Here is a 24,200-nt window from a genome sequence, read left to right as displayed (position 1 = left end):
TTTCTTCAGGATTTATTAATTTTTTTCTCCTTTATTTACTCTCACAGGTTAAAAATAGCTGCATCTTCCTGGTGAATTACACTTTTAATCAATAATCAGTGCCATCTTTCTCTCTTATAATGCTTTTGTAGCTTTAGAGAAGATTCTTTTATCTTATACTAATATGTCCACATCTATCTTCTTTTAGCTAATATTTGCCTGTTATTTCTTTTTCAGAATATTTTTTTTTAATTTTAGGCCTTAGCTTTTAGTTGCTTTGATTTTTCTTCTTTTCCAGAGCAAGCATTTATGTGTCTGTCCCAGTGTCCTGATGGTTACTGACTATAAAAGTGGCCTTAGGTTTCAAGTCAGGAGCTCTGTTGTCCACAGAAGAGACAGAAGCAGCTCAGCAGCCCTTCAGGCTTGTGGCCAGGGACAGCATCTGCCCACTGAGCTGTCATACTGTCACGAGAAGCTTCTTCAGAAGCTCATGGAATCTTCCTGTGTCTTTCCTGTGCTTGAAGCTGCCAGAGACCCACTAAGAAGCCTTGTGCTCTTAATGAACCTGCCATGGTTCACAGCCAGAGACAATGTCCATTATGCCTTTGAAGTCATCTTCTCATCCCAAAGCTGTCACGCTGTCTTGCACATCAGGTACTGAACCCAGCACCTGGGCAGGTTCCCTGTGTCTATTACATTATCGTGACGACTCATAGTCACTACCTTATTGCCTCTTTTTCTTTCTCTCCTGGAACTCCCAATGAGATTTTTTTAAATTTCTCATTGCAAGCTTCTTAATTTCCCTCTGATCTGCCTTTTGCTTCTCTCTTGCTTACCTCTAGGTAATTTCTTCTAACCAATGTTAGAATTTACCAATTCTCTTTTTTGTTTCCAATCTTGTTCCAATCTTCTAATTAGCATGCTTTAATTACTATACAATATTTCTTCATTTCTAGAAGTTCTTTTCATTGTCTTTTATTATTTATATCTGATCTAGAGACATCTTTCATCACCATCAAATTTATAACCCCCGTTCTTGTACTATATTGTGGAATATGAACAAATTTTGTTCACATGGCATTTCCAGCACACGGAATTTGTGTGCCTGGAATCTATGTGCACAGATATTTGTGTTTGCATAGGGGTTTCCCAAAGACCACAGTTTATTCATAAGAGAATGGAAGTGAAAAGGGGAAACTGAGTCTTGGTATTGTGGTGACAACTGTTTTGACTTAATAGAGTCCAGGCCTCAAAGACTCAGAATGTTGGCTCAACTGCATGTGGACCATCCATGGATGCAATGAATTACTAGCTGCCAGCCTTGAGAAATCACTAGGCAAATGAAAAGTCAGTTTGTTCTCCACAGGGCTGCATTTCCTTTGCAAAATTAAGGAAAACTGAAAGCAATATTAAAAAAGGAAAAAATCTTCAGGGGCTGGGAGTGTGGCCTACTGGTAGAGCGCTTGCCTAGTATGCATAAAGACCTGGCTTTCATTCCTCAGTACCACGTACACAGAAAAAAGCTGGAAGTGCTGCTCAAGGAGTAGAGGGCTAGCCTTGAAAAAGCCCAAGGACAGGTGTCAGGCCCGAAGTTCAAGCCCCAGATCTGGAAAAAGAAAAAAAAAAAAAGAAAAAACCTTCAGATAGCCATATAGTACCTTTACTGATTAGCCAACACATCCCTTTTCCCAATGAGCATTTCTGTCACTCTGTAATCCTCCGTTTGGACATCTGCATCACAGGCTTTTACTGCCACAGGCACATTAAATAAGGGGGGAAGAAGCAGATTACAAAAGATCCACAGCAAGTAAAAGGACCTACATATCACCCACCTTCTAATGACCAAAGACCCAACTGCCTCTGGAGGAGATGCCAGCCTGATCACTATGCCATCACCAAGTTCCCTGACTACTAATCCACCATGGTGAAGAAAACAAACACTCATGGTCACTGTGGATATCAGGGTCAGGCAGGGTCAGTGTGGATGTCAAGGTCAGCCAGTGGTCAGCATGGATGTCAAGTTCAGCCAATGGTCAGCGTGGATGTCAGGGTCAGGCAGGATCAGTATGGATGGCAAGGTCAGCCAGTGGTCACTGTTGATGGCAGGGTCAGCGTGGATATCAAGGTCAGCCAGTGGTCACTGTGGATGGTAGGGTCAGCATGGATGTCAAGGTTAGGCAGAGGGTCAAACCAGCAATGGAGGAACTCTCTGACATTGGCATGGCTGGGATCAATACTCTACCAAGCATCTCCTGATTATGATGCTTCAGGTTTTACCCAAACCGGAGTCATCTAAACTGAGTCCAGCTGAATAATTCTAAATATATGTATTTTGAATAATTTCTTTAAAATCCCAAGGATGAAGGTATCCACAATCCACTTTGTCCATTCCCTCCCTCTACCCACTGAACATCAGAGAGGAGCACAGTGCAAGGAGGGAAGCAAAAGAGAGATGTGTCTGGGGCTCTGTGCCCTGCAGACTGGTGTAGAAACCAGGGAAATGTGTTTTAGGCAAGAGACATAGCTTTGGGGTGGAGCAAGCTTCTAGCTTAGAGAGGTCCTAGCCTGGAAAGATGCCAGAAGATCTGAGGAGACCCACAGGCACGCTGGGATCGCAAGCCTCTCTTTGGACACCTGCGTGATGACTGGTCCATATGTGCAAGTGCAAGTGCAAATGCATGCCACTGGATCCACATCTTTCCAGAACTTAAAGATGAAAAGAGTAAACACTTAATTGACTGCAATTAAGGTTTTGCTATCCAGCAGAGTAGAAGTACATACTAGCAACTAATTTCAGTTAGAGAGAATGCTGCCCATTGTTTTTCCAATACAACAACACCACTGTAAGGATACTTGATTCCAGGATGTCTGAGCTGGGATGACTGGGCGGACAAGGTGATAGAGGGATCGGAAGGAGAAATCTGGGTACTATTGCCCTACCATCCTCTTTGGGTCAGGACCACATCACAAATGAGGCCTGTCATGGCCCCAGACATGTTTACTGCCTTGTTCTGTGTAGTGAAGCTCCTGGGCCAGAGAGAATAATTGATGTGCACAGAGCTGGAGCTCTTGCCAGCTCATGGAGAAAGGACCTCTAATTCAGAGAAAGGAGTTGGGCCTCTGCCAGTCAAACACCTTTTAGGCTTTCATACAGGCATCCATCAGACCCTGATTTCAGTCTGACAAATGAGGAAAAATAAAACCGTCAGAATGGAGGCCAGCTCTTTACTGGGGCAGTTAGTCTGGTAATGGAGAAGAATATTACTGCTCCAGGCATTTGCATAATATCTACCGATCAGACCTCTCCAAGGCTCTATTTATGCCAGACCCTGGCAGGGAGGCAAGTCTGTCTCATCATCTCTTTTTGTCAAATTAATACTTTTAATTAAGTTTTTTATTAGCATCTATTGGTTGTTCAGGGGAGGAGAGTTTACTATGACATTACCATACATAAATATAAAGTTGCCCATCAACCTTGCCCCCTCTGCCAGTCTCCTTTATTATCCTCCCCACCTGCTTGATTTCAACAGGTTTCATTGGTCTGCTTTCCTACAAGCATACACTAAAATACTTTGGCCACAGTCTCTCTCATTGAGCCTCCCCCTCCACTGGTACCTGCCTCCAGACTGAACCTGTTTACTCTCCTGTCATTTATTTCTTTTTAGTGTATGCTCATTACACTAAGGGATTTCACCCTGGTGCTTCACAGGTGCACATATTATGTTTTAACTGAGTGACCCATTGCTCTCTTTCTCCTCATCCCTAACAATCTTTATGATCCCACTCAATCTAGACCACTCATACAGCCTCAACTTCCAGTAGGAGCAAGAACAAAAGACAGGATCAAATAAGAGAAGCTGGGTTTCATTCACACCTTTCTGTGTGCCCCCAGCTAAGCTGCCAACCCATTCTCTTCCTCTCTGCATTCTACACTACATTACTGTCACTCAGAGACCAAAGTTGGATGCCCCCATTTAAATGAAAATGCAGCCAGGAGACTAAGTGGCTTTTGTCATCAGATCTGGACAATTAGCTCATCAGTGAGATTTGCTTTACGCCTAAGAGCTCCTTATCTTGGTGAAATGGCAGTGGGAGAAATTTTACTGGCAATGAGAGACTCTAATGCTGGGAGGCAAGGAGGGACAAAAAGAAGGAGGGAGAGAGGGGGGGAGAGAGGGGCCCCAGAGGCCCCTACAATGAATCCTACACAAATAGACATGGGAGACCCAGCACAGGTCACCACATCTTTCTTCTCCCAAAGCCAAGTCCAAGAGAATGGACCAAGGCTCTTTGCTTAATCACATGTAGAGTTGAGGAAACACCCTCCTTTTAAGGCAAACTACTTAACAATTCCAAGACATCACTGAGAAAGAACCCTGAGTCCAGCCCCATAGAAGTCTGAAACCTAGCCTCTTCCTAGGAAACAGACTTTGAGAACACATGACAGGGACTGTGCCCAAATCTTCTGTGTCCCATCAATGATGTCTGCTCCTTTCTCTGCAATGTGTGCAGATTCTGAGCATAGCTTCTTCTCCTAGGTCCTAGTCTGACAATGAACTTGAGGATTAAAAACTCCAACTTCAGTTTTACTCCCTAAGAATGAAGGGGATTTTGAAAAGCTGCATTAAACACACACCAAACAAAGCCTTAAAAGTCCTCTATTTATCCATGTATCTCCCAACAAGATTCCCTTGGCAGCTCAAGACTCTTCATTTGTCTACTGGGCTCATTCTGCCCCCCAAAATATCTACTTTATACTTATCAAGGAAAGAGGAAGGGAGGAGAAAAAGGAGAGAGAACTTAGATCATTGGGAAGCAATTGTGTTCCAAACCCTTATAATACTTAATGCTGACAAATAAGTATACAAACCTTAGTCTACTAAGATAGCAGCCAATATCTAAGATTTCTAAAGAAGTCTCTTAATGCCACAGAGTAAGGACATGCTAACAATTGTTTCAGATGGTAAATACTCAAGCCAGGCCTGTCTTCCTGACAAGCAAGCCTGGTGACTGATCTGGGGGCTCTCTGTTAAATAAGAGAGAAAAGCACAGAGTGGCTCTGATTGTAATAAAAGCTATGATCAAAGTTCAGGTTCAGACCCCTGGAAGGGTCTTTTGTAGTTCAAGTCTGGTGAGTCCCATTCTATATATGAGATCCTGTAGGATGTTTAAACCTCAGGCTGTCATACTTACAAAATAGCATGGCACGGAAACCCAAAGAGGCCCAGACATGAAGCCATACACCTGACAATGGGCCTGGGCATTGTCTTCAGTTCAAGGCTACCACCCTACTCCTTGAGCCACAGTGCCACTTACAGTTTTCTAGTGGTTAATTGGAGATACGAGTCCCATGGACTTTAGTGCCCAGGCTGGCTTTGAATCATGATCCTTCGATCTCAGCCTTCTGATTAGCTAGGATTACAAGTGTGAGCCATCAGCTCCTGGCACTATCTTACTTTTTGACAAAGAAGTCCAAACTGTATCTTGGAGAAAAGATCTTCTTTTCAACAAATGGTGCTGAGAAAAATGGATTCCGTATGCACCACACTGTAAGTGGATTCTATCTCTCACTCTCTGCTAATACCAGTTCTGAGGGGATCAAGGATCTCCTCCCTCCACAAATTCCAGTCACCCCATTCCCAGACAGGGAACCCTGAGACAGAAACATATCCCATCTTTCGTGTATCACAGTAAATGGAGACTCACCACAGGTATGCTATTTACATCTGGCTTCTTTTGCCCACATGGAGCTCATGAGATTCTTCATCATCATTCACTATTGTTGTAGAGTATTTCCTGTCCTAATCCAATGGCCGGAAGATCACACAATTGATTTCTCCATTTCATTAGTAATGGATATTTAGAGCCTTGCCAGTTTATTATGAACAGAACTGCCTCAAACATTCCAGGACACTTCATTTCCTGTGATGCTTGCTTTTATAGTCCATACTACTTGAGTTCTGTACAGTGTGCCTGAGTTGTGTGTGTGTGTGTGTGTGTGTGTGTGTGTGTGTGTGTGTGTGTGTGTGTGTTTTAAATATATTAGCTAGGATTTTTAAACAAGAACCAAAGACTTCACTCCTTCCCTGCTGACATGGTGGCAGAAAAAGAAAATAATAATAGTATAGCATCAGCTAATATTTATTTAATGCTCTCTTTAGGGAAGAAAAAACTCTTTTCATGTATCTTCTCATTTGACCTTCAAATTACCCAGAGCTCTAGGTGGACTCATTATTTCCATGTTAGACTTGTGAGAACTGAAACTGAGAGAGGTTAAATCGAGTCACCCAAGTAGACATGTGGAGAACTGGAGAACAGAGAAACAGACGCCTATCGCTAATCTAAAGCTTATCCCTGCTGCTGCCAGACACACAGCCTCCTATTAGCCAGTGCCACTGCGCATGAGGGTGGAGGAGCTCAGCCCAGCCAATGGCAGTGACGATTTCTCTTCCATATCCATCTCCTAATTAATCAAATCCTCTTGAACATGAAAGGGAGTGAGATTGGATTTTTGATAAGCTAAGTGAAAAGAATCTGTTCCCATCTGGTGCTTTCAAAACTCTCCTATTTAAACCAACAGGGAGCTCCTCTACGCTGCCTGCCAGGCATTTTAATCATTCTCCAAGAATACTGGAAGAGTTGGCAGTGTCACCACTAATCTATGTCCAAGGGCATTTGAATAATAGAAAGTGCAAGGGCAAAGTTCAAGAGCCAAGGCAGGCTACCTTTCCTTGCAGCTAACTCACTATTAAGCATTTTAAGCTTTGAAGAGCATGTGCAAGCCCTGTCTTGAATCTTCCACTGCCACTGTAGCCAGACAACATGGCACAGAAATTATGCAAATGTATGAATGTGGCTATGTTCTAATAAAACGTTATTTGCAGACGTTGGAAATTCTCTTCATTTTTAGGCACCCAGAAATGGCTTTTTTTTTCATTTTCTGAAAATCTTTTCAACCAGAGAAATGTGTAAAAGTCAGTCTTAGCTTGAAAGTTATACAAAAATATGTTGTGTTTCTGGGTCTTTGCTAAGAAAGTTTCGACCTGTGCCAAGGAGACCTAATGTATCTTCTATTTCTTTTTGTAAAGTTTTTAGGGTATCTGCTTTTACCTTGAGGTCTTTGATCCATCTGGAATTAATCCTGGTGCAGGGTGATATAGAGGGATCCAACTTCAGTTTTCTGCAGGTGCTTAACCAGTTCTGCCAGAATCACATGTTGAGCAGGCTGTCTTTCTTCCATTCTATTTTTTTGGCTCCCTTATCAAAGATTATGTGGCCATAGGTCTGTGGGTTGATTTCTGGGTCTTCAATTCTATTCCATTGGTCCTCAGGCCTGTTCTTGTGCCAGTACCAAGCTGTTTTAGTTACTATAGCTCTAATTAAAGGAAGTTTTGACAAATGGGACTGCATTAAATTGCAGAGCTTCTGTATGGCAAAGGACATAGCTAGCACGTTAAATAGAAATGCCACAGAATGGGAGAAGATCCTCACTAACCATACAACAGACAAGGGCCTCATATCTAAAATATATCTACAGCTAAAAAAAATGAATCTCTCCAAAACAAATCTTCAAAGAAACAACCATCCCATTAAGAGCTGGGCCAAAGACTTAAAAAGAGACTTCTCTGAAGAAGCAATAAGAATGGTCTATAGACACATGAAGAAATGCTTGACATCTCTGGCCATAAAAGAAATGCAAATCAAAACAATTCTGAGATTCTACCTCACTCCAGTTAGAATGGCCATGATCAAGAAATCCAATAACAACAGCTGCTGGCAGGGATGTGGCCAGGAGGGATCACTACTACACTGTTAGTGGGAGTGTAAACTCGTTCAACCACTATAGAAAGCAGTGTGGTGGTTCCTCAGAAGACTAAACATAGAGCACCCCTATGACCCAGAAATTTCACTACTTGGCATTTACCCAGTGGTCCAGAAACAAGGACATACTAAATCCACTAGCACAACGATGTTCACTGCTGCACTATTTGCCATAGCAAAGATATGGAATCAACCCAGATGCTCCTCAGTAGATGATTGGATCAACAAGATGTGGTATTTATAAACAATGGAATTCTATGCTGCCAGAAGAAACAATGGCTTCGCCCCATTGGTTAGGAAATGGAAAAACTTGGAAAAAATCATATTAAGTGAAGGAAGCCAGATCCAAAGGAACATAGGCTCAATGGTTTCCCTCATTTGTAAATAATTAGTACAAACATAGGACTCTCCTAGAAGAGGATTACAATAGCTCAAACCCTAGATACATAAGGCCATATAAGATAAGGCTAAATTAATGAACCTTCAGGACATGGAAACAAGAGCTTAATTATGAATGATTATTGTTCTTAATGTATTATGGTTTTTCTCTTCTCTTTTGTTGCCCTTTAATTAATCTCATATTGTTACAGTATCTGACTTTGTTATCTGATATATTGTATATACGATCATTTGTTTATTTGAAATAGAAAAGGAAGGGGGGAAGATGAGGGGAGGGAGTTGGGGGAGGGAAATGGGGACAAAAACATGAGAAGGGGTATCAATTTGTGAGAAGTAATGCACCTTCTATCTATACATTACAAAAATGAAAGTTATACAAAAATAGGAGACAGAATCTAGAGACCTGAATTTAAAATCCTGGCTCTATTACCTCTGATTCCTGTGGCTTTCAACCATTGCTTAAATTATTCAAATTCCACTTGTCTTCTATGAATGAACAAAGCAGGTTACTGTGCATGCAGTCCTTCCTTGTGGCTGGTATTGAGACAGGGTCTTTATATATTTTGCGTAATCATCCTAAAGACCACAAAAGGCTAATTGGTTGGTGATATAGCTCAATAGTAGTTTGAGTGCTTAGCATTCGAAACCCTTAGTAGTAAAGGATGGAGAGTGGGGATTTTTTTTTAAAGTGGAATTTACATAGGAACATAGAAGGCTGAGATCTGAGAACCTTGTTTCCAGGCCAGCACAAAAGTCTATGAGACTCTCATATACAATTAATCACTAGAAAACCAGAAATGGCACTGTGGCCACAAGTGGTAGAGCACTAGCCTTGAGAATAAAAAGAGCTCAGGGACAGCACTGAGTTGAAGCCCTATGGAAAAAGAAGAAGAAGAAGAAGAAGAAGAAGAAGAAGAAGAAGAAGAAGAAGAAGAAGAAGAAGAAGAAGAAGAAGAAGAAGAAGAAGGAGAAGAAGAAGAAGAAGAAGAAAGAAAAGGAAAGATAAGGCTGAACTTACAGTATCATTTTACTCTGGGAAGTCACTTTGATTCAGAGTCCATGCATGCATACTTGCATCTTCTCTGGCTTTCCTTGTCCAGTGAAGTTCATTCTTCATGTTGCATTAAAAAGACTAGATTGTTCCAGAGTATTCTTGCTTCTTCTAAATTCTGTTTTTTTTTAAGTAGCACATGGAGTTGTATTGCAGTTAGAGTGAATCATTATCCAATTATACTACTCAATTCAATTAGAATTACATAGAAATTCAATTTACAATGCAGGTTTCACTAAACTGAATGGGAGTGCTCCTTCTGTTTCGTGCAGAATGGGTACCTTGGCCACCCATTCAAAACACACTGCACTTAATGAGACCTTAAGTGTTAGGTGCTTAACACAGAGCCTGCCATACAGCTGTCAGCCAGCCTTTGTCCCTTCCTGCCTTAGTGATGGAGAGGAGACTCAGAAGGAGACTTGGGGAAAGGTGAGTGTCCCCTGGAAAGATGCATCATTTCAAGGCACACAGGGACAAACCATCTTTTACAAGGAAACCAATCTACAGTTCCTGGTATGTTGCTTCTAGTTCTGAAGCCCATCAGTTTTCTTGCTCCCAGAATGGTCTCCCTGTTTCTACCTTAATTAGACTAGACAGGGCTTCCTTTCTGACTGGCTCTGTCTGTCTCTGCCTCTGCCTCTGCCTCTGCCTGCCTGCCTCCCTCCCTCCCTCCCTCCCTCCCTCCCTCCCTCCCTCCCTCCCTCCCTCCCTCCCTCCCTCCCTCCCTCCCTCTCTCTCTCTCTCTCTCTCTCTCTCTCTCTCTCTCTCTCTCTCTCTCTCTCTCTCTCTCTCTCTCTCTCTCTCTTTCTGTTGATTGGCAACTTAGTTGTGGCTTAAGTTTCCAGCATTATTCTAGCCCTGTCCTCTCGTGTTGCCAATCCGTTGTGCATGCATGGCCCTCCTACCTGCTCCTACCTGCAAGCTCCCTTGACTATAGATTCTCTTCTTTCCTCAACATGGACACACACTCTGTCCCCTTAGGTGTCACAGCAACTCAGACTCTTCTCAACAACTCTCCACCTAGGAACCTTAGCACACTTTATAAGAACTTCCTGGAAAGTAGTTTCACGTCAGAGCCCCTTAAGAGACAGAACTATAGAACTGTGAAGATAAAATCTGGCCTCTAGAACTTTTTTGAGTGGTTTTGAGTCTCTTTTACATACCAGATGCCTGTCTATGCCTGAATTTCTTCATGGTCAAAGAGGGGGGCAGTTATAATAACAGTATTTATCTCATAGGATTATAGCCGCAATTAATTCATTGTTTCTGAATCAAACAGTCGCAAAATGCACAATATTTGGGAGTACTGCATATGTTTGCTGTTGTAATTCTTGGCTTTTAGTATCTTCTTCATTGTTTGGTTCTAGATCATCCCACCACCAGAGTGTGAGGTTGGAACAGCTGTTCACCTATAGGTCAAATACCTTTCTGAAGAATTAACTAACATGTTCATAGCACAGTAGCATGCCAGGGTAGATTACACTGTGAGAATGAGGAAAAAGTCAGCGAACAATTCGAAGACTCACCCTAATTGTAACAACACTTTTTTCTTGGCTTGGTTCCCATGCATCAAATGCTGTGTAGAAATCACAGAAGTCACATCTTGCCAGCCCTGCCCCAGGGGTGGAATAGTCATGTCACCAGAACAATTTTTGGTATTAGCTTAATGTTTTAGTATAATCTTCACCTTAGAAGAATTCAATGATAGTAAAAAAATAAAGTATTCCCATGTATACTATACTCATACAACTTAAATGATGTATTTTCCCATATTTGCTTTATAATAATCTCCATTTGTGCAGCTATCCATCCATCTACCCACCCATTCATCCACCCATCCATCCATCTATTCACTTACCCATCCATCTATCCATCCACCATCTATCTAACCACTCCTCTGCCAACCCACCCATCCACCCCATTCATCTGCCCATCCAAATACTTCTAGTATGTAACCTCCAGTTTGGCTTTATGCTTCACCATTTGTTCAAAGGACATCTTTATAGGGGAATCTTGAGTTACGTATTATATTGATTCATTATGGATCTATCACATACTTTTATTTGGAACAGTTCCCTTGGTCTTTGTGTTTTATAACACAACTATCTTAACATAGTACAGGTTGGGTATTAGGTTACCTTCTTCCAGTCCGAGTTCATGTGGTGCCTTCTGTTGACTGAGTTCTGATTACATCTTAGGGATGTGCAGCAGAAGTGATGCCAAGTTCTTCTTAGTGAAAACCAATAGGCACAGGGTCTCAACTTGCCCCTTACTAATGAGATTGCCTTCATATGGTTCCACTCCAAATATACCATTTTCCCTGTGAAATGAACAAGCATTATAAAATGGCATGTTTTTCTCATCATTCCTCTCACAATCAGCTTCCACAGCAGATTTTTATGAGTCAATGCTATAAAGATTTTTAGATGATGACTTTCTAATTACATTATTCCTTACACATTTATTAGTTAGCCATCAAGCCTAAGGAATCAATCCTTTGCCCTCCATTTATTTACTTGGCTTCAATATAGCAATGTAAGTTCTTAATTTATTCAATAGAACAATTTTCAGTATGATTGTTTTCATGCTCAGATTGTTAATTGCCCAGGAAGAGTCCTGCAGTTAGTCTTCTGTTCTTATTTGAAATGTTTCTCAGCATTTGTTAGGCACCTTTGTAATTTACAGTATAGTATACGGATTCAGATTTATCTTGTCCTTTTCCCAGACATAGCTGGGGATCGGCCATTGACCCAGAGTCACATAGACCAGGGTATGTTTGAATGGAAGAACCATAGATGGGATTGTGACAGATAGAAATGAGATATTCTGGGAACCTCAGATCATATTCTCAGTCAACCTCTAGACATCTTGACCATTTGTATGGTTTGAACCGTCTAGTCTTTCACACTTGTGTGGTTTCGAACTTCAGGCAGTCTTCTAAAGTGGGGCTATTTAGAGTCATCACAAAGATTGGTATTTCTGATAGTTATCAAACACAACAAGAAATGCCAAATTTCTTGTAGTACATAAGCCCCTCAAGCCAAAGGCCTGACCATCCCTGCCCCCCCCTCAAAAAGCACAAATAGCTGTTGAGCCTCTGGTCCATTCTTATATTCTGTTGCTCCAAAGATGGGTTTTAGCTTTCTACCTTATCAATTCATTTACTCACCACTGTTTCCCAGTGGAAGTTAAAGGATTTGGATGCATTATTATGCATGCATTATAATCAATCAACCAATCTTTACTATATGTCTATTGAACAAAGCCTCTACCTCTTACTTATCATGTTTTTCAGAAGTTGAATAGGAGACTGAGCCATCCTCAGTCACATGGCCCTAGAACTTGTCATCAATGCTACCATTGCATTAACACCAAGAATCCCTGAAGTTTCTAAGCACTTTACATGCATTTAAGCTTTAAAGTAGCCATAAAAATTGAGTGTCTCATTATCTTTATTGACAAAGATCTGGTATTCAGAGAGATCACTAACATACCCAAGACTGCATAAAAGAGTCAGCATTCAACACCCAACAGTCAGACTCCAACACCCTCATTGCAAACGCTCATCCCTGTGTAATAACAGCTTAAGAAAATGAAATAGGATGTTCATGGAAAATATTTTGCCATGATCACATAGAACAAGAGTACAGGATCCTATTTATGCAGAGTTTCTGCAAAGTCATGTTTCCTGATGGAGAGATCAATTCTACATTGAGGACATCAACGTGGCAGTAAAATGTGCTGAGCGATGTCCCCACAATATGAGAGCCAGTGATTCCTGCAGGCTTTGCAGAAGCCACAGCACTGTGCCCAAGCACTGAAGTAGAGACTAGGTGGCAGATAGGCTCTGCCTGCCAGTCATGGTGACACAGTTCTTGCCAGCATCCTGGAAGCTTCTCCTATGGCTTTAGTCTGTATTTTCACTAATGTATTCATTTAGGGCAGTGCTAAAACTTAAACTTAGACTTTTAGGTTTGCTAGGCAGGCACTATACCACTTGAACCACATCCCCAGTCCTTTTCTTTGGTTCTTTTTTGAGCTGAAATTTCATGTTTTGCTCAGACCAGCTCAGAACTATGATTCTCTTATTTAGTCTTTCCTCTATAGATGGAATGATGGGTGCATATCACCTTGTTCATATCTTCTTGGAAGCTTCGAGTTGTGACTCAGCCACCCCCACCCCTTACCCCCACTCCACTGCCCCCCATCCCATTGTCTGGTCAGCTGGTATTCTACCACTTGAGCCACACCTCCAGCCTTACTTTTTGCTTGTTATTTTGAAGAGGAATTCTTGAGGACTTTCTTGCCAGGGCTGGCCTCATAGTGCAGTCTTCCAAAGCTCAAGCCCCTGAGTGGCTAGGATTTCAGGTGTGAGCCACTTGCACCTATCTCAGATTTATACTTATTGAAATTGGATATTCTGAATTGTTTTTTAGTGTGTGTATGTGTTGTTTTGTTTTGTTTTTGCTAAGGTAGGCCTTAAATTTTGATCTTTCTACTCTCTGTCTTTCAAATAGTTAGGATTACAGACGTGAGCCCCTGTGTGTGGTTTGCATGGCCCTACTCTTGAACAAATAGGCTATTTGCTAAGGTCTGAAATTACAGTGCATCGAAGGGGATCATTCCTGGAAGATCATGACCTCTCTTCCTCATCTTTGTGATGAGACTGGGCCTCTCTTGAGTTCCTCAATACCCCATGCCCTTGACTTGAGTTCTTATGACTAGGAAAATAGAATTCCCTTTCTCTTCATTTCTACCCACTGCGAGCCCCATACTTTGCACTGCTGATTGCACACCTACAGTCTCATGATGTTTTCCCTTAAAGTGAAGTGGGGTGCCTCAACCTCCTTACTTTCAAGGAAGCCTCTGCTCTCCCTGGACTTGGAACTTGCACATATGAGCACGAGGTTTCATCCTTCATGAACAATCAGACCTCCAGACAGGCGATCAGACTCCCTTGGTAAGATTCTTGGGTTTTGCACATAACAGGCCTAAGCATTTGGGAAGAATTTAGGTTTCTCCAATTAAACACAAGTCTTTAATTTGGCTGAGGGGGGTTAATGCAGGGAAAACGAGATACTTGTGACAACTCTGTCTTGGTGAGAGTGTTTGAAAACCCCAGGAATGAAACTTTCTGTGAAGAGCTGTCACGAATGAGAATAGATGGGATGAGGGATTTCTTACCTAATTGAGCAGTAATAACAGAAATGTAGGTCACCTCCCTGAGATTCAGACAAAGCCAGGGAGTTGACAATTTAGGCCATTAAACTCCGTTGGTACTTAATCTTGGCAAAGGGCACAATGCCAAGCTCATATGAATATTATAAAAATAAATCCAAAACAAAGACCATAGATTTACTTTTGTGAGAAACCACTTTAACAATTAAATACTTGACATGAGGTCAAGCAAGGCAAGTTCCAGCATTTAAATAAGCTTTCCTATGAAGTCTTCAAGTGCTACTTCATTTAGAGTGACCGTAAGTAGTTGGTTGTCAGAATAGTAAAGTAAGAAAGATGTTTGGCAATTCTCAGAATGGTTTCTTACTCAATCACAAATAAACACACTATTGTCCCCCCCCACACCCTCTCCCACGCTCATAAAATGCCACTAACCATGTTGTCAGAGTTGGCGGGGTTGCACTGCCTGTTCTGGAGACACACAGTCGATATTGTTTCCCTGGAAATCCCTCCTAGAAACCAGCACCTCGGATCTAGAATGCCACAGTCGGAGATAAAATGTGGGAAGGATCTTGTATTATGAAAGATGACATTACCATTGGGCTTGTGATCTGTTCCCTCCCTGTCCACTGTGACATTTCATCTGTCCCTTACTTGTCAAGAAGAGTCACTCAGTGGGCTGGGAATGGGGCTTAGTGGTGGAGTGCTTGCTTAGCATGTATGATGCCTTGGGTTCCATTCCTCAGTACCACATAAACAAAAAAAGGCTGGAAGTAGCATTGTAGCTCAAGCGGTAGAGTACTAGCCTTGAGCAAAAGAAGCTCATGAACAGTACCCAACCCCTGAGTTCAAGTCCCAGGATGGGCAAAAAATGAAAAAAGAAGAGTCTCCCAAGCCAGGTGCAATGGCTCCAGCCTGTAATGCTAGCTATTTGGGAGGCCAAGATTGGGGACTCAAACTTTAAGAACAGCCTAGACAAAAAAAAGTTGAAGAGACTCCGTCCCAATAGTGGTGGCATGAGTCTGCCATCTCCAGTGACACAGTGAAGTACAAGTAGAAAGACTGTAGTCAAAGCCAGCCTAGGCATCAAGCAAGACCCTACTGCAAAAATATCTGAAGCCCTGGATAGCGCAAATGATAGGGCACCTGCCTAGCAAGCATGAGGCCCTGAGTTCAATGTCCAATACTGCCAAGAAGAGCCAGTCACTTGCTGAGGATCCATTATCCTGATTCCTCTGCTCTACACGCCTAACCTACTAAAAAAAAAAAAAGGAAAAGAAAAAGAAATAGAAGGCAGAGCAATTCAACTTGTGCTCCATGGATCCCACAGAGCTGACTTTTGGTTTGTAAGAAGTTGGGCAAGTTATCAAGTTGATCAGCCTTTCCTCCTTTACCTATAAGCACTGAGTAGCTTGCCAGACAATAAACGTAAGTACAGTATGGCTGCTAACAAACAGGAGATTATATTCCAGCAAGATCTTAGAATCCAGGGTACTTTTAAAGAAATCTGTTGGGTGATCAGATTTTCCAATCAGTCTCCTCCTTCTGGCATATGAATTCTATAAGCCTTATTTCAACCTCCATTGAAGGAAGTGGTGGGTGTGAATTAATCTGCTCTATGAAATCTCCTCTACAGCCAATTGAGCAGTGACAGTCATAATGTATTCATTTATTAAGTGGACATTTACCATGCTATTACTATATCATGTCATAATTCTAGGACCTGAAGACATGGAGCTGAATAAAACTAACCTCTGCTCTTCAATAAGAGAATAGAATATGAAATAGACATAAAAACAAGCGCATTAATGTATTAGAAGAGTTATCAAGTAGAGTAAGGCATCATAAAGGGTGTATCCTGGAGCCTTGAGAAAAATCAGACATACTTTTCCAGTAAAGGAGCATAAGGAGGATTCCAAGCTAATAGAGCCACATAGAGGGTGGCTATGCAGAGAGAAGGGCTGGTGATGGTCAGGGCACAGTGACCAGGTTCCAATAGCTGTTCCCTCACCTGCAGCTTCCAAACTATCTCCCCATATGTGTCAATTCCTGCTGTTCTTTCACCAAAACCTCCTGGCAGATTGAACATGATGATTAACAGGGTGGTTCCGGTCAGCCCGTCCCTTTCTTGTCTCACATCTTAGGGTGTGTGAATATGTGTATGGGGCAGGGGGGTGAGAGGAGAGGTGTTACCCCAAACCAGCTTATGCCAACCATACCCATTCTAAGTGTGTAAGTTAGCTAACATTACAGAGATATTCTGGAAAGATGATATTTTTTCTTTAGGTGAGTTTCTAAAAAAGCTGCAGTAGAAGGAAGCTCAGGAGATGCAATTCTAAAAGATAAGGGAGGATGATTTTTAAAAAATCTCTGCAATACGATGCTTCTTCATATTGCTCTGAGCCTATCTCAGCTTTTCAGCCCAATTTAAACAAACCAAAATTGGAAACTATAAAAGATGTGCTATGGGTATATATTATATAAAAAAGAAAAGATGGCGTATAAAATCAAACAATAGTCTTGGCCTTACAGTAAAGATAGAACAAATATGTGCACCTCTGTGTTTTATATTAAAATGCTTTAAACTAGGTTTGTATGCATAACTTATTTCTTTAGTCCATGTTTTGATCCATTGATAAAGTGCTGTTATCGATGGGCTGATTAAAGGTTTCTCTCCAGAGAATGAAATTGAAATGGGGTGAGAAAATGATCAGACTGGCAGAAGGCAGGAAGCTGCTGAACAGCAGAAGCCATTTAGCATTTGTTCTATAGACCAGAAAATGATGGAGCACATACTGCAGGCTCAATGCAGCTTGCAACCTATTTTTTTTTCTTTTTTTGCTAGGTCATATGGTTTGAAATCTGGGCCTGGGTGCTCTCCCTGAGCTCTTTTGCTCAAGGCTAGAGCTCTATCACTCTGAGCCACAGCTCTACTTCCAGTTTTCTGGAGATTACTTGGATATAAGAATGTCATGGACTTTTCTGTCCTGGCTGGCTTTGACCTGTGATCCTCAAATCTGAGCTTCTTGAGTAGCTAGGATTACAGACATGAGCCATCAGCACTCAGATTCTACAACCTATTTTTACTGATATAGTCGATTTGCACACAGCCAGGCTCATTCATTGTAGGCTTGTTTATAACTGCTTCCAAAACACAATGGCAAAATTGACTAATTGTTGAAGATACTATATGCAGGTATATAGGAAAGTCAAGTACATGCCCAAAGAAAGAACATGGGAGCCTTTCTTCCAGACTATACACTTATCTCAATAAAAGCATTATCCACCGTGAGGCCAGGCAACATGGCTTCTAGAATGCAGGTTAAAGGCAACAACAATAATTAAAATCCCTCACACCTGAGGAAAGATACCAGAAGCATCTAGGTCAGTACAAACACAAGTCTCCTGTTGCTAGAAGAGATTCTGAGTACACCCCAGAGGTAGGACCCATCATAGATCCAACACAGGAGTTTTATTTCCACTTGAGGAAGATTTAGGACAGGAAGAATGGCAGCATCCACAGTGCCTAGAAACATAGGTCTACATATGACAAAGGCTGAGATGGAACAAAAGACAACCCTTATGTCACCACCTCAGCAACCACTGAATGATCTAGACACAGCTGAAAGCAGAGAGTGCCATGTTCTGGCATCTCCACTTGCAGCCTAATAGAGCTGCCAAAATTTTGTTTAGATGGTGGACACAGAATTAGGTACTGAAGATCTTAAGAGACTGAGAGTTTTAAAAAAAATCATTTTTTTCCCACAACGTGACCATACCTCTCTGCAACTACTCAAGTGAGGCATTGAATCAATCTGTTCCTGAACTGAACCAGGCTTGAGTTTTCCTCAGTCCCTAATTGATTTTCAATCAGATGTAAACTGTCTAAAACACCAACTAAAATCTAAATTCATCACATTTTAGGTGACAATGGCTTGTACTCCAAGAGCCAGTCATCTAGGGACATTCAACCACTGAACTTCTGTGTTTCATGTTACAAAGTACAGCTGAAATCTGAGCTGTTCTCTGTATTCCAGCCTCGGTCTCCTGTTTGCATACACTAGAAATTCATTATCTCTTCATCAACTTCTGCTCAGTTCCCTAACTAGTTCAGTGTTGGACCTACCAACTGAACCCTCCCCACATTGAATCTCAGCGTATCTCATACAGAATAAAAGAAAGGGAAGTAGGCTCCTTTAATGGGACTAGCACCTTAAAAGTCTAGGTTCTGGAGATGGTGAGGGGAGGGAAACAGGGACAAAAACATGAGAAGGGGTATAAATGTGCGAGAAGTAATGCACCTACTACTTGACAAATGTAACTGTAACCCATCTATACATTAGCCCGACAATAAAAATAAAAAGCAAAAGAATTTACCATTAAAAATAAATAAATTACATCTCTTCATCTTCAAAAAGGAAGTCTAGGTTCTTTGTGTGTCTTCACCATCCTCTCCTGCTACTTCCTGGTTCCCATTTCCAGTATTAGGGATGACAAACAAATGTTTTCCACACACAGCTTTACCTATCATCTTTCTCATCTGCATAGCTTTGTTTTGGCCATTAACTGCACCTATGATCAAGATCCTTCACCTTCTTCTCCCCCAACCCATCCTTATTGATCCTTTCTCTGCAGTCTCCTCATTCTTGTATTCTCCCCATTCCATCCATGTTTGTGATCTAAGCAGGAAGGCACATTCTCCTGTGTAAGACACCCTCAAAAAAGCAACAAAATCTGCTGGCTAGGTGTCTGCTTTGGTTTTCCTGAGTACCACAGTCTAGAGCAAATCTTAGGAAGCAAGACTAATATATGAATGCGTTTAGACCTTTGAAGTGTGCCCTTTGTTCCTAAAGCCTTCTAAATTACCATTTAGGAGCAGTTTATTTGCAGTATGCTTCCATTACTTAGGTAACTAAATGGCTTTTTACTGATCAGATCTATCTACCATCATTTGCTTAATAGCAACTAACAAACTCAATTGCAAAGCTCCTTGGATAGTCTGCTCCCAGAAACAGGCTTATTTAAGATTATGTTCATTGGGGGTAGGGAAGAATGTTATCAGGCTATACTATAGTTGTTCATTTGACTACTTGATCTTGAGAAACGTTAGTCTGTTTTCCTGTTATTTTTCAATTAAGAAGTGAGTAAGTAACAAGGGAATACCCAAGTGCCTCCCGTCCCCCACCTCCCCACCCCCCACCTCAAGTCCTCATTCATTCACTCAGCCGATTCCTCCCAAGAAAAGTACCATGCACTTCCTGTTTGATCAGCCACAACCCACAATGCTCAATGCCCACATCTGCCTGTCTTATTTGTCACCAGTCAGAGCTACTATGGAATTTTTCTCCTCCAAGCTTTTCATATATACATCCCAGGTGCTTGCTGAAACTTCTTAGCATTGTTTCCTGTACAGAAACAAGGACAGGCAGACAAAGGCTGGGTGTGATACCAGCTGAGGCCTTTCCATCCTCTACCTCTTGCCTCAACCCACACATGAGGACCATAGAAAGATCCAGTTTCCTGCCACTTCACTGTGAAGGGTGGACTAATGTCCTTTCATTCCAGCATTGCCTTTAAGCCAAACTTCCTCTGATCTCAGAAGTCCATTCCAGGGCTCTAGAAGAGCTGCTTTGGGGTAGTAAGTAATGTGACACAAACAACAGGCTCTAGGATTGTGAGCTCAATCCCACATTCCCTTCTCTGTGATGGGATTTCCTTGATCAGATACTGCACTATGTGAGTTTCCTTTCCATTTAGGTAGTTGGTATTATAGGTGTTGCTGGTGATAGCTTGGAGTCAGATAGGTGTACAGTCGAGAGGATATACAACAGGTTCATGCAGAACAGAGAAGAAACTACATCAACGACATAAAGAACTCAGTTGATTTTCTCAAGAAACAGTCCCTTATGTGGCTTAGTGGTAGAGTGCTTGTCTAGCTTGCATGAAGTCCTGATTCCTCAGTATCATGTAGACAGAAAAGGCCACAAGTGGTTCTGTGGCTCAAGTGGTAGAGGGCTAGCCTTGAGCAAAAGAAGCCCAGGGACAGTGCCCAGACCCTGAGTTCAAGCCCCAGGACTGGATAGATAGATTAGATAGATAGATAGATAGATAGATAGATAGATAGATAGATGCATGCAGCTGATGGTTTGTGAACATTAAACTGAAAAGAAAGGAAGAAAGAGTTGGAAAAAGAGATACAGAGTGAAGGATGAACCTAAGGAAAGGCCATCTGGCCAAAAGGCCAAGCAGGGAACCAGTTGACAGTGGCCTAAATCTATAGTCCTGGTTAGTCAGAAGGCAAAGATTTAAAGACTGTGGTTCAAAACCAGCCCAAGCAGAAAAGTCACTGAGATTCCATCTCTAAAATAACTATCAAATCTTACTACATTAGGAAGAGGGAGTGAAGGGGTGAGTAGGAAGCGATGATATTGTTCACCATATTAAATGGCAAAAAATAAACAAGTGGCTGAGATCTGAGGAGATCTGGGTTCAAAGCCAGCCTAGGCACAAAAGAACCCGAGACTCTTATCTCCAATTAACCTCTAGAAGACGGGAAGTGGAGCCTGACTCAAGGGTAGCGTGTAGCCTTGAGCTGAAGAGCTCAGGGTGAGTTCAAGCCCCATTACCCACAAAAAAAAATAAAAATAAAAATAAATTTAAAAAAAAACAGCCCTTGCTGGGAGCTCAGTGCCCGTCTGCTACTAGCCAGGGTCGTGGTCCAGTGTTGGCCATGAATGGTTCTCCACTCTACCACTCATCTCCATCCACATGCCCACCAGGTCAACTGGACAAGTCATTTGTCTACAAGGCTGTGGAATACTTCTAGAAGCTTCCTGATAAAAGTTAACCTATGATATCAGCATCGCACATTGCGCTCACTCCAATTTAATCAAATTGATAGGTGGTGTGCTTGACGGTTTCCAAGGGAAGATGACAGGACAAGGAAACAGAGAAATCTGAGGGAAAAGAGCCTGAAATTGTGGGTAGAGAGATAAGAGTTCCAACCTGTAAAAGATAGAGGAAGAGGAATTCTGAGTTATCCCATCGTGTTTTCCCTTAATTTTGCCTTCTTTATCATAGGTCTCTTCTGTGATTCCAAAGGTCAGCTGTATGATGAGACTCATTCCATCTAAGTCACCACTGAAATCTTACTAGGTGGTCATGGCTTATTAAAATCTGAGGGACCCTTGCTTTGCTTTCCTGTTCCTCAGTGGCAGGAGACAAACCAAGAGAAAATGAAATCTCCCCAAGTCATCTCTACAACAGCAATACCCACATCTTGAAGAGCGAATGATATTAAGCAGTGTCTGTGTTTTTACTAGACTCTTTCACAGGGCTGGTCAACATCTTGACAGATATTATTTGGAGGTTCACTGGAGACTTCATGGCGCCTGACCTGGTTTGCCGAGTGGTACGCTACTTGCAGGTATGTGGCACCTTCTAGAAACCATGAGCTCCATGGCCACATGGCCACTACAGCTGGCACTTACCCTTTCCACGAAGAATATGGTATCAAACCCTCACTCCTCTGCAGCCAATTACCAAGCTCTTCCCGGTGAAAGAACCAATAAGGTTTGGACCAGTACCAAAATACATTTGTGTTGCTAAAAATGATGCATTCACAGTTATTAATAATAACAATAAGAAAACACAAGGAAGCAATTACAATAGAAAAAGTTCATAGTTCAAGCATGAAATAGAATTTAGAAGTCAACGCTAAAATTTGTCATTAAAATATTGCCAATAAAATTGTTCTCCAAAAAAGTTGCCAATAAAATTCACCTTTGACCTCTCAAATTAACCCAAAACAGATGGTGGTGTTAGCAAACTCAGACACATTGTCAGAAAATAAGTATTACTTCTTTAATTCCCACCTAAAATGCCCTTTTTCTGTTTTTTTTTTTAATTTTATTTCCATATAATGCCCCCTTTTTCCCAAATGTCTATTGGCACTTGAATTTCTTCTTCTCTGCATTATCATCCTCAATCAATTACTGCAAAGATGAATGCTGAGTATCTTTGGAGTTTTACTATGGACTGTTTTTTTTTTTTTTTTGGTTTAAGGTAATTACTACATGTGGCCTGACAATAAACTTCTGTGGAAGTCACGTATATTTGAAATATGTCTATGTGATTTAAAACATTACATATATCATGTACTCTTATGGGTCCATCATAAGACATTATACATCATGTATTTGTTGATACATCATTTATATATATGATATAAATTAAAATAATTTGAGCATATATTGAAAGATTGGACCAGTGGATAATCAATGTTAGGAATGATGTGCCACTCTGAGATCTTAATATTGTTTTCCATTAATACATTTCTATTGAAAGAGTGTCAGACCCAAACTACTCTAACTTTATAGACATAGAATGCATTTCTAAAAATTTCTAACATGCTAGATTTCACTTGTTATCAGAAGTTCTTTTTAAAGATCTTTCGAACAAAGTTCATAATTTTCATTTGTCTTATTATTTGTCTTCTCATTTGTTCTTCCATCCGAGAATCCAAAATTCTTTTCTGATATAAACATAGCCTTAAATGTCTGCTAGATGTGAAAGAGCCTCTACAACCATGTAGGGAAGGTATTTTTCTCATGAGCAGTTTTTTTGTGCTTTCTATTTCATTTTATTTTGTTGTTTACAACATATTACAATTTCTTCTTAGGTAGATAAATGTTTTCAGTTGCTTACAGTGTTAGAAATCAATTACTGGGACACAAATTACAATAAAAGTACTTGAAACAATGAAATGCTTAAAGCCACTGCACATCTCTCAGTTTCTATTAGCCCTGAATTCAGGAGAGGATTGGCTGGGCAGCTTGGATAAAGGATTTTCCTACCCAAGGTTCTATCAAATGTTTCAAGGCTCTGGGGTTAATGGGGAGCCAGCCTGAGCCAGGCAGCTCACTTTCACAGTGATTGCTCACATTACCAGAAAGCTGGCCCTTCATTCTATCAGAATTCCCAGTATTCCATATCAGCCTCTCAAAGGACTTCTTTTTTCTTTCTTTTTTTAAATTGTAATTAATAAAAGGGTTACATGATATTTGCCAGATAGAAGGTGCATTAATTCACATACATTGATACCCTTTCACATGTCTTGGTCCCCATTACCCTCCCCTCCACCCCCCCATCTTGGTTTTCCCCCTTCCCTATCCAATTTCAAATAACCAAATACAAATAAATCCAATATATCAGATAACAAAGTGAGATACTGTAACAATATGAGATAACCAAGGGACAGCAAAAGAGATGAGAGATAACATAGTACATTAAAGACAACAATCATTCATTGTATGGCTTTTGTTTCAATATCTTGGAGGTCTTTTTAATTAGCTTCATACTATATGGCCTTATGTATCAAGGTTTTGCTCTATTGCAGATCTCTGCTAGTAGAGCCCAAGGTTTCTACTGATTATGACAAATGAGGGGAACCATTGAGCCTAAGTTCCTTTGAGTCTGGCTTACTTCACTTAATATGATTTTTTCTAAGACTTTCCATTTCCTAACAAATGGGATGAAGTCGTTTTTTCTGACAGCAGCATAGAATTTCATTGTGTACAAATACCACAACTTGTTGATCCACTCATCAACTGAGGGATATCTAGGTTGATTCCATATTTTTGCTATGGTGAATAATGCTGCAATGAACATTGATGTGCTAGTGGATTTAGTATGCCCTTGTTTCTGGATGGTTGGGTAAATGCCTAGTAGTGGAATTGCTGGGTCATAGGGAAGCTCTATGTTTAGCCTTTTG

The 24,200-nt window shown here is 41.1% G+C and overlaps 1 protein-coding gene across 1 annotated transcript in view; it reads left to right on the top strand.

Moving 5' to 3' along the window:
• Window positions 1-24,200, top strand: part of Npsr1 (neuropeptide S receptor 1) — a 92,742-nt gene that overhangs the window by 33,979 nt on the left and 34,563 nt on the right. Inside the window, exon 3 of the mRNA XM_090332273.1 lies at window positions 21,751-21,854. Coding sequence (XP_090188399.1) covers window positions 21,751-21,854 — 104 coding nt within the window. The remainder of the gene's footprint in view (window positions 1-21,750; window positions 21,855-24,200) is intronic.

Source organism: Megascapheus bottae, chromosome 5 (genome assembly GCF_031878675.1).
Source record: "Megascapheus bottae isolate mThoBot1 chromosome 5, mThoBot2.hap1, whole genome shotgun sequence".
Classification (NCBI taxonomy): Eukaryota; Metazoa; Chordata; class Mammalia; order Rodentia; family Geomyidae; genus Megascapheus; species Megascapheus bottae.
This window is presented reverse-complemented; position numbering and strand designations above follow the sequence as displayed.